The sequence below is a fragment of the Protopterus annectens genome, chromosome 2.part1 (assembly GCF_019279795.1).
Source record: "Protopterus annectens isolate FY-2018-M chromosome 2.part1, PAN1.0, whole genome shotgun sequence".
In the NCBI taxonomy this organism is placed as follows: domain Eukaryota; kingdom Metazoa; phylum Chordata; order Ceratodontiformes; family Protopteridae; genus Protopterus; species Protopterus annectens.
The window spans coordinates 1,662,240,550-1,662,254,741 of NC_056729.1; the positions used below are offsets into that span (position 1 = coordinate 1,662,240,550).

Sequence of the window (14,192 nt, forward strand, 5' to 3'; positions counted from 1 at the left end):
AATAAAGCCAAACCCCACTAGCCATGGATATGCATATTTCGACCTTGTTATGACCTCATCAGCATATGCATATCCATGGCTAGTAGGTTTTGGCTTTATTGGCCTGCAATTGTCCATTAAAATTACTTCAAATGTAAAGGTCATGGGCAATAAGAATCGCCATATAGCTGAAACACCTGATGTTCATAAGGGTCATTTGCATATATCCCATGTGCCTCTGTTACAGGAGGTTTGGGAGGTCACTCATTGGAAGTTCTAGCTTGGCTGGAGTTTTCATTTAGTTTATTCTAAAAGAGCATGGGAAGAAGTAGGCTGAACAGCCCTGTGAAAAGATGAACAGGTGAGAGTAACATCCTTTTAAAGAACAACTTCTGAATAGCAGCTCCTGCCAAACCTCACATATCCTAACAGAAAGGGAACTTATACATGTCAGTCTATGACTCATTGCTACTGCCTACCCAAATTACCTCCAGTTGCTCTACAACACAATTTAAAAAACTCCTAAAATCACACTTGAAAGACACCTGGCTCTGTTCCTGCAACTGTCCTGGATAGACCTTTAATTTCTTTATCTCATTCTCTCTAAGTAGTTATTGCCCTCTGATTGCTATCCTACAGCAACACCTGTTCTCATCATTATGTATACTAGATTGTCTTTCTCATTTATGATTGATGCCTGATGTATATATTCATGTATGATGTGTGATGTAAATTTTACTTCCAAAGAATTGCATTTAGTATCCTGTAACTGTCGTTTATGAACACTTTTGTGCTACCGTGCATGCAACTCAACTTCTGCACTGTGTGTATGTTTTTGTAACTGGAGCTTTTCTCCCCAGGCTTTCGTTGAAAAAAGGACCTGTGTCCTCTTAGACTTTTCCGGTAAACAAATGTAAAATAAATAAATAATAATAATTGCTGTGTCCATATTAAGAGTAGTTACTAGAATGTGAAGGGTGACAGAACATTAGTTACAGGATTTGTAGGGTCCCAAGACTTAGAAAGATATTCCGAAAAGGGACCAGAAAATATTTTTGTGTTTTCCCTAGGAAGTCTTCATGTTTTTTGCCATATTTAGTAGGAAATAGGATAATACAGGCAGGAATGGTAAGGGAAGGGGGAAGATTTGTGTGCCATTTGGGGTATGTGACCTCTTAACTTAAACTACCTTAGGGTTTATTGCTACAGGGAAGATAATGACATTTTGCTAACCAGTTCTCCCTCAGCACTCTGAACTGTAGCTTTAGTCCATTAAGTGGAAATGTAGCCTAAATGAAATAGACACACATTGTGACAATGTAAAAATAAAAAAGTGGTGATAAAGGGCCTAGTATCAGCAGTGCAACCAGATATACACATCCTGAAAGTCCTGCCTTATGCATATCTCTATAATTCTCAGCTGCTTGAATTTTGGTTATATTCGCAGCCATTTAATTGTGTCCGTATGTGTCTGAATCTGTTTTGGGTTTACCTAACTGATGCTGACAATGAAGCAGGATTGGGAGGTTCATAGATTTAGTTGAAGTAATAGTAAGTTGAAAACAATGCTACCTCCTAAGCAATCTATGTTCCCCTTGCCGTTGTAAATGCAGAGCAGTCCACAGAGTCCTTTGTTCATTTTAAAGCCACCCGCCCCCTTTAGCCTGACTCCTTAGCTCTCTATGCTTTGTTGAGGAATGTCGTTGGCTAGCTGTTTTTTTTTTTATGATTTTGTTGCTTTTTGTTCTTGACTGATACCACAATTGAGACAAAACATAAAAGGGGGTTACCATCAGAAAAACACAGAGAAGTGCAAACTAACAGGCTGTTTTTTTTTCACAAGTAATGCCCGGTTTTGCGTGTTTTCTTGCAGAAACATGGGCGCAGAGGAATTATTCGGACATAATGCTGAAACTAGTAATGTTTTATTTTCTAATTAAGTAATCACAAAAACTACATAAAGAAGGGAGACTGGTTAACCTTTACAGCGCACCTGTTGGCAGTTTGTATAGGTAGATCACAATAAAAATCAAAACTTACCTGTGAAAATAATATGAGTAACAGGTAAAACAAAACTGAATCCCTTGTCAAACAGAAGGGAGTCAGAGATAGCCTTCCTCAGACTGTATAGACAGGTGAGCAGGCAGGGCGGGTACCTTTTGAAAGGAACAAACAACAGCTTGGTTTGCCACATATTTTAACAAGTGGAACGAACATTAAAGACTAACACGGTATTATCTACTAAAGGTATTTAGCAAGGCGTGTGTGTGTGTGTGTGTGAGACATAAAATAGTGTACAAATCTTGTACACTCGTTTTCAACCACAAACATAAATCGGCAGTATAAGACATTTTGACTTGACTATTGCTTGAGGACTTGTCCATATCTGTTATTTATTTGATAATCAGCTTTTGTGGACTAGATAGTTGGCTATTTCAGCCAAAACCCTATACAACCTGTCAACAAACATTATGCACTTGATGTAAAATAAACTATTAGAGAGTGCACCGCTACACATTTGAGACGCAACGAATATTATTAATTGTGTTTATTGCCTGCATGAAGCATTTTTCTTTATTTTGAGTTACCGGCCAGTACCCAATGGTAACGCACAGGTGACAGTTTCCAGCAAAGTCTGGGAGAGTTTCGGTAGCACAGCTGTCAGCATCTCTCTCCTCCTCCCAAGCCTAAATCAGAAGACAAAAGCCAAAAAATAATCTGGAATAAAATCCCCAAAACAAAATGCACTTAAAAGTTGGATGAATAAAAATAATTTGTGCCAGTAATTATCATACTGGATAACATTTAGTTGCTGGAATCCTCGCCGTGGCGTCATAAAAGTAAATAAATACATAATGCAAGTTTTATGAGGGATGCGAAGTCCGGGACAAAATATGGAAATCATGAGGTATATGCCGGGATTTTAAGTGATTTATTTAGAGTCGTCCAATACACCATGAGGAGATTTTGGAAGATCTAATGATTTATTTGCCTAGTCGCCCATTGAAGTGTATTATCAACTGGTACTGCAAATCTTCACCAGAAATGATTTCTAAAGCAGTGCAAAGTAACTATGAAAGTGCAAGGCAAAATGGGCACCTTTAAAGCATTGCAGTACATTATTACTCCATTGCCTCTCAGCTGTCTAGATTTTTGGCTCATATTTTTTTTTTAATTTTCCTCATAAAATGTGTGGGTTTTCTGGCAAATCATTGAGGGATTAAGTCGGTAAATGACAGACGCTTGAGTTTCATACTTCATAGCCTTCAGAAAATACATGGTAACACAAAACCTTTTATCTAGTCTGGCAACTTTCATAGTTTTTAAGAGCAATATATAAAATAGGTCCCTATTTTTGGGGTCTTTCTTCCCTCGTTATTTTTGGCTTTGTCCAGCCTTCTTGTGCTAAGAGGTTGACAAGTAGGCCAACATACTAGTACAAATCAAATTACAAGTAATAAAATTAAGTTTTACAAACATAAAAACTGTAAGTGTGTGCGTGTGCATGCGGTTGGTTACCACACACACAAACACACACACATAAATAAAATCTATATTTGTAGTTGGTTTATGTGAGACGCCCGCCACGCGCCCAAGTGGCTGAGTACAGTTTTTTCCTACTGTCGCAATATACAGCCTGAGAACTTCCTAAGGCAAAAATCTGATACAGCAGTCTCTATTTACATTAATCAGACAGAGAAGTACTGTTTACCAAGTGAGATTATTTCTGAGAGAGAGGAGGAGGAGGCGTGGTTTTCCCAGGCTTTTGCTTCTTGAATTGCTCGAAACTGGCTGCCCTAGATGTTTTTGCACTCTGTAAAAAGCCAGGAGCGCTTTGGCACGTGCTTCAGGGTGAAAGACGGTGCAGCTCGGGGAGCGCGCCCACAACGTGGGTTGGCAGTGAGGAGGCACGCGGACAGATGCCGGCTGTCTGACTGTGATTGACAGCTCAAGATCTCAGCAGCCAATGACAGACTCCAGAGCACGACGCAGCGCCAGCCCATTGGTTGACCGCGTGCCACAGTGAGTAGCTTCGCGTGCCGATACAGCTGCGGTTTTGGAACAACTGGAGAAAGAGAGAGAGCTTTTATTCGTTAAAGTGCTAGCAGCTGTTGTGTGTTCTTCGGTGTAATTTCTGTTGAAAGCCAGGGGTTACAGTATTGTTTCAGCTAAGCATTTATTGCACAAACTCAATTTCGTGAAATTGTAGCATTATTTTAAATGCACTTGTAGTAAATTCGTGCAGAGAAGTGGTCAATGTTTCATTGTAGTTGCTATTTTTAAGAAAGGGTTCTCTAACCGACCCACATTTTACGTGCTCGTGGCGTCTTCTACAATATTATATACTGCATGCTTCTTAGTCTGGGCCATCCATTATTATCACCATCATCATCAACATTATTCACTGTTAAAACAGACTGTTTAAAAGAACAGATGTCAGTGTCTATTGGCTGCACTCAAGTGGTGGTAGATCACACAGGGACGTTTGAAAAATAATTCAGTTTAGAATAAAGGCTGCTGTTATTAAACAGGTTTTGTAACTATTGGTGGCACTTCAGAGAAACATAATATAGAAAATTCAATTGATCTTGCCACACTTTAGGATAGCAAAAAATTAGATCTTCCTGACCAAATCAACCTAGCCCTTTGCACCAAATGTCATTTACAGTTTTGGTTACAACATAGGTTTATATCACTGATCGAAGACTGCTTTTTTTCCCTTTTAATTTCACGGTAACCAGTCACTTCTAAATGCAAGTTTTACTTTTTGCTGGTCACTTGCCAGCTAAGCGGTGCATAAAACTTAGCAGGGTCGCAGCAGTGGTTATCTCAGCCCTGTGCATCACGTTCTGCAGTACTACTTGGTTGTTGCCCCCCCCCCCTCCCCATTCCCTCGGGGTCGATTGAGCTGCGCGTGACTGACAGCCCGCGAGGGCGTCGTCCAATCACGGGTTAGTCTTGCGCCCTGTGGGTGAATCTGCTCGCTGATTGGCTATCTGGAGTGTGGGAAAGAATGCCGAGAAGGTTTCACACGCACTGAGAGCTCCGGCGGGATTATAAATACAGGATGAGTTCAGATTGCATGAAAGAAAAGCCTCATTTTGTTTTGTGAGTGTTGGTGTAATTCCGTCCGTAATCGTTTAACGCTGGTATTTGCACGGGCTACCAATTGTGACCTGTAGAGCGGCGGACTTTCATTTTATTTTATTAGCTTGTTTACTTGTTTTACTGGAAATAATTTTATGTCCGCGGTGCAGAGATACTGAGGATCCTGCAGAGTGATTCACTAAGTGAACCAAGATCTACTTTAGCTTAAAATGCCTGCTGATTCCATTGAGAAAAACACAGCATCTCCGATGGCTGGTGCCCCAGCAAATGTCATGCAAACTCCGGACAAACCAAAGAGTGCAAGCGAACACAGAAAGGTAACTTTTTCCAAACGAATACACGCATTTCAAGTTATAGCAGCGTGTAGTAACGCAAAAAAATCAGTGTTAATAGTGGTACTTTCGAGTTTATTTATTTGTTTAATTTTTTTGTAACAGTCTTCCAAGCCCATCATGGAAAAGAGAAGACGAGCCAGAATAAACGAAAGTCTTGGGCAGCTTAAAACTCTAATTCTGGATGCACTGAAAAAAGACGTAAGTTAAAAGCTAATCGATTGTATACTTAATGTTTGCTGTCACTTTTACGTAGTTGCTGTAAAAAGATGTACATTATCTGTTTATCTGGGGCAGTATGTAGAAGTACTAAGGACCATGTAGTTTAGTGATCTGTAATGCAACAGAGCGCAAAAATAAATACATACATACATAAAAATAAAGTGAAACCTTGGGACTGATTGCATGCGTTAAGGGGTACAGACCCGTTAGTACACAACGTCATTTTTGCAATATTTAGCGTTTATATGTGAAAACGGCACACGCAGGGTCAGCCGGTTATACCACGCAATAGCGTTTCATATTTCCCATTCTTCTGAAAATGCATGTTGACTTAACTTGCTAATGAAACAAGAATTGCAATTGTTTCTGACTTAGGACCTTTGTCGCCCATTATTTTTTTGTCTTTGTAACTGATTCTTGAGCGGAGGAGTTGAGACCTGTTAGTAACTCTGGATGTATTGTATGTCAGATGCTTATGGAGCAATGCAGCCGATGCTTATTATGATCTTTTTTGAATAATTTTCAGAGCTCAAGACATTCCAAGTTAGAAAAGGCAGACATCCTGGAAATGACAGTCAAGCATTTAAGAAATTTGCAACGAGCTCAGATGACCGGTAAGTTTATTTATTTCATTGTTTACATTAATTTTGTTTTGTTTATTGAGTTGGGTAGGTGGACAGGCCCACAAGTGCCAGTTTTCGATAAATACATTTCTAGGCTAAGGATGACATCTACATGGTTGCGAAGACAGAAAATGGACACAATAACTTAGATTTTAGCTTGTTACATTTCAGAAAGTGTATAGTCTTGCCAAACTCCAAACACTCTTAACATATGTTATAGGCATTGCTTTATATACACATAATGCAACTAGTGGCTTTATGTTTGGTTTTAGAAACGTTTTTGCTGCAACATGTTTATTACAAGTCTTTTTTCTTTTTCCATAGCTGCATTGACTGCAGATCCTACCGTCCTTGGAAAGTATAGAGCCGGCTTTAACGAGTGCATGAATGAGGTGACCAGATTTCTGTCCACTTGCGAGGGAGTGAACACCGAGGTCCGAACCCGCCTTTTAAGCCACTTGTCTGCTTGTCTAGGGCAGATTGTGGCAATGAACTATTCCCACCAAGCTCCAGCAGGCCAGCCTGCCCACATTGCTCAACCTCTGCATGTACAGCTGCCAACTTCTGTCCCTCTTAATGGGGTTACCATGCCATGTAAACTGAGCCCAACTGAGGCTGTTTCGCCAAAGGTATATGGTGGGTTCCAGCTTGTTCCAGCTACCGATGGACAATTTGCTTTTCTGATCCCAAGTTCAGGTTTTGCTTCGACCGCAGCTAGCAGTCCCGTTATTCCACTGTATGCCAATGCAAATCTTCCAGTAAATGTGGGTCCAGGATCCACTCATTGCAATTCCACGGCGCCCTCTACAGGCTCACCAGTGCAAGCCATAACGTCTTTTGGTTCCACTATGCAACAGACTGTCAGTCCGATCGGTATGGGTTCCAGTCCAGAGAGCAACGAATCTGTCTGGAGACCTTGGTAAAAGGCAAAAAAAAAAAAAAAAACAGACTTAAAAACTCTTTTCGAGTTCCAGGTGTATGGTTCCGTTGTATGGGACATGACGTTTTTTTAAGAGACTTTTGTATTTAAAAGTGTATATTTCCAAAATTTGGATGTTAGAATCGTATCTTTATATTGTTGAAAAGAGCATTCATTCATTGATACACTTTTCGCTAAGAAATACTACTTTTGTATAACTGTTAACAAAAAGTTGGGTTTTGCCAAAGTTATTTCCATATTGTTTAACAGATTTCCAATTTACTGGGAGTCGAAATGAATAAATATTTTTTAAGTTAATTTGCCATCCTTTGTTTTGTATAACTTTGTATCTTTGCATGGTATGCTTTGATTTTACGTTATCTTCCACCTGACTGTTAAGCAGTGATGTTTAACTAATACAAAGTCAAGGTTTGAAAAAGGGTCCTTACTTTGTGATTAGGCAGCCCATCTAGCTTCATTGATGGAAGAGTAAACTAAAGAGCCAAGCAGACTATGATTCTCCCAGTTTATATGATTTCCCCAATAACATTCTGCAGCCTTCACAGACAACATTGTAACAGATGAAAAGCAAGAAAGGGACATACCTGTCAGTTGGTTGCTGTTTTGAATCGGGAATCAACATGTTATGTTTGTGGTGGGAGGAGGGGGCAACTGACGATTCTTCATATGTTTTTCAAACCAATGTCATAATAATGAGAGTGCACTTATACTTTAATGCTGATAGTCTGCAATGCTGTGCTTTTACTCCCAAACCAGGGGTTCGGATTCTTTTCCAAATACTGACAATGGAATGCGCGCGCGCGCGTGTGTGTGTGTGTGTGTGTGTGTGTGTGTGTGTGTGTGTGTGTGCGCGCTGAATGTGCCTAACAGTGAACTGGACACTTAACAATGTACCTCCACTGCATGGACTAATAAGTAGAAATAAACACAGAGTGTGATGGCAGCTAAGTACCAGTTGCCCTGATCGCTCTTGCCTTTTACTTGGCTGTTTGATAAGCGGCACATCACAGGTGAGAAGCAGCTTATATTTTCTTTCTTCAGACGTTCATGTTTATTCATCCTTGTTTAAACTATGTTTCTTGTTTTAACACTGCTAGCTAAGAAAAGCTTTTTGTCATCCGTCATACTCCCTTATATCTGCTGGAATCCTTCACCTAGTATTGTTACAATGTGCATTTTATCCTTGAACATTACTTTACTAAAATAGGATCGCAAATTGAAATCTTGTGCGTTCTTTGAAAATGTATAGAAAACAGGCTTATCTTTATAAGCCATCTACTGCACACACGCACACCACTGCCGATCTCTGCACCCATATACCCCATTCTTTTCTATCAATGTACACACTTTTATAGTTGCACTAGCCTTTTTTTTGGTTTCTAAGTATAGTTTTCATCAGTGATTTGCTAATAACGACACAGACTTCACTTCTCAAAAAGCAAATCTCTTTGTAATTCAGTCCTTCACTCCCAGAGGCTTCATTGTTCAGTACACATGCCGGATACTAGAATTTGGGTCTACATTTTGTACCAGCTTTAAGGATAACCTGTGCCTTACCTGTTGATGTAAATGCATTAGCTTGCATTGTGCACATTATTGGTGTATGTTAATTGCATACACCTGTGTAATACTAATGCACAACGATTACTCACAGTTGCACTAAACTATATACAACACATGCATAATGGAATCAACTGTACATTGAGAAGAGAAAATGTATTACATTTACATATTTGAAGAATTCAGTTATTTGCTTAAGCACTGTCTAAGGCCAGTATGCTGTTGGCGTTCACATATTCCTCCTTACATTTAAAAACTCGAGGTGAATGAATGAGTAACTGGACAAAACACACTTGTGGTTCACACATGGTGGATGCCTAGACAAAATACTAGCTAGATAGTATAATGCAGAGGTTTATTACATGGATTAAGAAGGACCTATAAAGAAACATTTCAGTTTTTCCTTCTGGTGGAGGTTGGGTATTTAATGGGTGAAGTCCAGAGACTTTTTCTTCATGTCCACATTGTAGTACAAGGGTACTGACCAGGTCCTTGTTTGTGGCTGGGTGAACTTGGAGGGAGAAATTTCTCTTTCTTACTTTCCCCTTTTTGCAAGTCTTCCCAACCTCAGAGTTAGTAGACAGAAAGTTTAAATGGGGAGATGTGCCCCCCTTCAAAAAAAGTGTTTGTGTTTGTTGCAGCTTTGGAACTTTCAATGTTTAAGACCTTTTAGTTTTGAATAACCACTTAAATGGTCCACATTAATGACTGAATTCCTGTTGATGATACACGGTTATGTAACAAGAGCCAATACAAAAACAGAATTAACAATGATGGGAAGATCTGGCACATGAGTGGACTGTCTCAGCCATGATAATACCAAAGAAAAATGGGGGGAGGGGCGCAATGGTATACATACAGAAAGCAACGTCCAAGTAAAACACAAATGAACAGGAACTAATACACGCAGGTAAGTAAGAAGTCTGAGAATGTGGCAAATTAAGTTGGTGGAATACATTGGTATACATGGGAAGATGCAATGCTATTCGAAAACAAGAGCAGGTTAGCCCTTTTTATGAACCACTGAAAATTTTGTATCTATACTATTACTATGTTTTTAATTTCTCCAAATGTTTAGGGTTATTGCTTTTACAATTCCCACTCACAACACGATATGCAGCTAGCCTACATTTAGTACCCCTTATGTCTGTAAAGATTGTAGCAGTTCATATAAGGACAACAAAAATGATGTGTGGTCTGCATCTAACGATGCACAATGGAAGACTGGCAGTTTACATGTGCAGATCAGGGGGAAAGAGTCTGATGAGGAATTATGATTGAAACTTTTAAGTATCTAAATATAATTCATAGAATCCAAGTGGATGCCATTCAAAAGTAGAGGAACAATAGGGATTGAAAAGACGGTATTATTTTGTAGATACAATAGTGGACAATTCAAGCAGCCTTTCTCTGGAGGTAGAAGGATCACTAATAAATGAATAGTTTCAAGAATGAATAGGAAGAGACATACAGCTTAAGTGGTCATACTAATAAACATTATGGATCAGTTCCGCGATCAGTAGGGTCTACCTCTTTTCTACAAAACAATATGTGTGATCTTTGCTTGATTCATTGTGTTCCTCTCTGAACTTCAGATCATTTGTATGCAGATTATACAGTATGAACCTAATAGATTCCAGGGATATTTCACTGCAACATGCTGTTTTCAGTTTCATCCTTCATTTAAATATTCTTTCTGTTAATGTTTTCCAGCTACTTTTGACTAACATTCTAATATATGACTTGTATTTTGACATGGGCTGAAGGGCGGCCACGGTGGTGCAGTGGTTAGCGTTGCCGCCTCACAGCAAGAGGTTTTCCGGTTCAATGCTGGGGTGCCTTCTGTGCAGAGTCTGCATGTGGTCGCATGGGTTTCCTCCGGGTGCTCCGGTTTCCTCCCACATCCCAAAAGACATGCTGTAGGTGGATTAGATACTCTAAATTGGCCCTAGGTGTGAGTGGGTGCATCTGTGTACCTTCTGTGGCAGGTTGGGCACTGGGCTGGCAACTCGACACCATAAAACTCCACTGCCAATCATGAGCAGACAGGTGATCCACTGTGGCGACCCCTAACTGGGAAAATGACGTTTTTGACGTGGGCTGAACCTGACAAAGGTCCACTCACTCCACCAGGATCAATGTTCTACCTGGATTAACAAAAATAAACAACTGCATATATAATTGATTAATCTGACCAAACTGTTAGTCTATCATCTGGTTTAATTCATCTAAGCCTATTTTTGTATAACACTAACAATTTATTCTGTCAAAAGGCCTTACCAAAGTCTGTTATAAATATCAGTGCCTGCTGTACTAACCCATTCTAAAACATAAAACTTTTTTTAATCTGATATTCCATTGTGCAGTCATGCTGTGTAGATTGTGTTGTGATTGCAGACTTTGCCAGCTGATTTGGGTAGTTTGTAAAATTGCAGTCATGCATATTTCATCTGAGGATGTTCCCTTGCTAATAAATAATGTTGACTTGGCCCATCGTTGTGGATAGTTTGATGAAAAATGATTATTTGAATAGGAAGTAGAAAATAAGGCATGGCTGAGATCTCCTATTTATTTCATATGAGTGAACTGCACAAGTTATAAGAAATTTTAATTGAGGGAAAAGTGTCACAAAAATGTGAGTGGAAACTCTGGAAAACACTTATGAATAACACTGCAAACATTCCACACAGGAATACATGTTATATGCATGGTGCTACCACTCTGCTAAAGCAGATTACTTGAGTGCCAACCTTGCGTGTGAGAGGCACTGGAATATATTCATAGTGGTGTAAAGATATTGAGATTCCCAACAAAACCAACAATTCTCAATTTCAAAGCAAAATTATCCACACATGCATACAGTATGATTCAACTAGCTCATGTGATTTGTTTTGCTTGCCACTCTCTTGCGAAAAGAAGATGCCCACCTTGTGTCACTGACTTGGTTTGTATCCTATATTAGGCAAATCGTGACGTTTTGTAAGTCATTGCTTTAAACACTATTTAATTCAGCGTTTTGCTGACCATTTAGAATATGAAGTAGAATATAGTGTGCGCATGAATATACTACGACTAGCTTATGAAGAGATATATTTTCATCAAAAATATACTGAATGTTAGAAATAATCGTTGTAAATAAGTAACGAGTTTATAGGTTCATAGATTAGTACTAGGCTAACTGGCATTGTGGGCCATTTTAAGCCTAACTAATTACCCCAGGTGAAAATCCAACCCTACACCTTGTGTTTGCAAGGTAAACACCTTAGCTGTTCAAGGTCATCCATATGGTAGACCCTAATGCCCTTATCTCTTGTTAGAACCAATGATATTTAAATCTATGTTCTGTACTTCTGTCAGTCTGGAACAGAATCTATATCAAGATGATGTCATAGTGGAAAGGTCGTGAGACACCTTTAACATTTTTGTATTGACTTGATAGTTATGATGATTATAAAAAACAGCTTATCTAAATATGGCTTACATAGATTGTGCAAGACGTCTACCAAGGACTCTGTACCAGAGAAAAGTTTTTAAAATATACTTGGAATTAAATAAATACGTACCACTTGTAAAACATGTAATGGATTAAGGAAAGGGACTGTCAACAATAAGGCAACTGCATCGGTAATAAAGAACAATAAGGGGGTAACACTGTGATAAACTCCTGTTTTGAAATTATTTTGTAATTGTTTAAGATTTAGTAATTATGAGCTTCTTTTTCCCCACAACATGCTTCTTGCCCTGTGTGCAAAACAGTTTGAAGTCTCTTCACATTGTCCTGTGCATTTATTTCCACAGTAGGACCTCACAGTTCATTTACGCATGCTGTGTTTTGTCACACTTATTATGACCTTTTTGTTTTCTAGCACTGCAAGTTTCCATGCACACAACAACGGATTGCTTGTCATAAGAAATAGGTGTCTTGAGAGTAATTTTTAAAATAGCTTTATTTAAGATGACGTTGACACCACAGATCTGAAAAGATTTTAAAATTGTGTGTTGCAACACGCTGTTAGCAATCTCCCAAGCAAGTCCTAAGTGTCGGTGCCATAACAGGTAGCACATTAGCCTTTGATGACGAAAGGTGGGAGTTCTGTTCTTTCACTGGGTAGAAGAGTCTTTGGTCAAGGGGGCACTACACGCCCAGATAAGACGTTAGCTTGGACCGAACTGACAGTCTTGTATCTCAAAACGTATGGGCATGTTCAATTTTAAGAATGTAGAGAATAACAAACATCATAGAATCAGGGTTGCCACCTTTTCAAATGCCCAAAGTGGGACATTTTTGGTACAAACATCAGATTTTGCAGGCCAAAACATACCCACGGGCAGTACAAAGGACAGAACTTCACTTTTTTGCCTAAATAAAAGCTTATTCTTGTAGCATTTTAGTTGCTTATTCTGTTTCTTATAAAATTTAGGTGTTTCAGATACAGTACAACTGTTTTATGCAACTATTACATAAAATATAGAAACTAATTTTGTCTTAAAATCTCAGGACATTTGCCATTTTTACAATTTTTTTGCAGGACACAACTGCCCAAAGTGGGACTGTCCCTCACAAAGTGGGACAGGTGGTAACCCTACATAGAATAACCATCTATGTAAACATGCTTATTTTGAGCAACAGAGGAGGACTCCTCAGGATGTGTTTACGTGATCAGTGTCCCGTGGTAGGCTAATACTGTCTGGGGGAAATGAATCAAACCCAACACTACAAGTAATGGCTTATTCACATACTATAGCCTCAATCCTTTACACTAAAATACGAGAGTTTTGTTTGCCAGCGTTGATATGAACAGAAACATTTACAGTGGAGCGCATGTAACTTTCGGTCATTTGCTCACGCAATCATTAATGCCAAGACAGGCAAATCAAATTTTTGAAGCATAATTAAGGATGCGCAGTGACTCTGTCTGCACTCTGTCGATCTTTAGCACATAACGTAACACAAACACACTTGGCACCAAGTTGGCAGAAGTCTTACTTACTGCTCTGGTGTGGGTTGTTTCATCCTCCCGTATGCAAAGCGCAAAACACGTTTCACTGCACTTTGGAACCTCTCTGTTGGAAGTTTGAGATTCAATAATGAAAGTCCTAAAAAGGCGAAGATCTAGGTTCAGTACCCGGGTAATGAAAATGACTTCAAAGTCTCGGTCACACATTTCTTTCTTTCAGGGTGTCAAGCCCACCTGTACAGTCCCTGTCTCGGTATAAGTGGCTGCAGCCCGTACATCCCACTTACTAATTCTGAACTACCCTCTGACTTAGTGTGTGTATATATATATATATATATATATATATATATATATATATATATATGTATATATTTCTCCAGCTATGTTCCCATTTCCCAAGGATCGCACTTCAGTTCCTGAGCTAACAGCGGGAACATCATTTGCATGGATTGTGAGCATACTGCAAGTT

The 14,192-nt window shown here is 39.2% G+C and overlaps 1 protein-coding gene across 1 annotated transcript; it reads left to right on the forward strand.

Moving 5' to 3' along the window:
- Positions 1–5,063: 5,063 nt before the first annotated feature.
- Positions 5,064–7,502, forward strand: HES4 (hes family bHLH transcription factor 4). The gene is made up of 4 exons (XM_044063090.1): positions 5,064–5,405; positions 5,526–5,621; positions 6,169–6,256; positions 6,590–7,502. The coding sequence occupies exons 1-4, from the start codon at positions 5,298–5,300 to the stop codon at positions 7,186–7,188; spliced, it is 891 nt and encodes a 296-aa protein (XP_043919025.1). The 5' UTR covers positions 5,064–5,297; the 3' UTR covers positions 7,189–7,502.
- Positions 7,503–14,192: the final 6,690 nt, after the last annotated feature.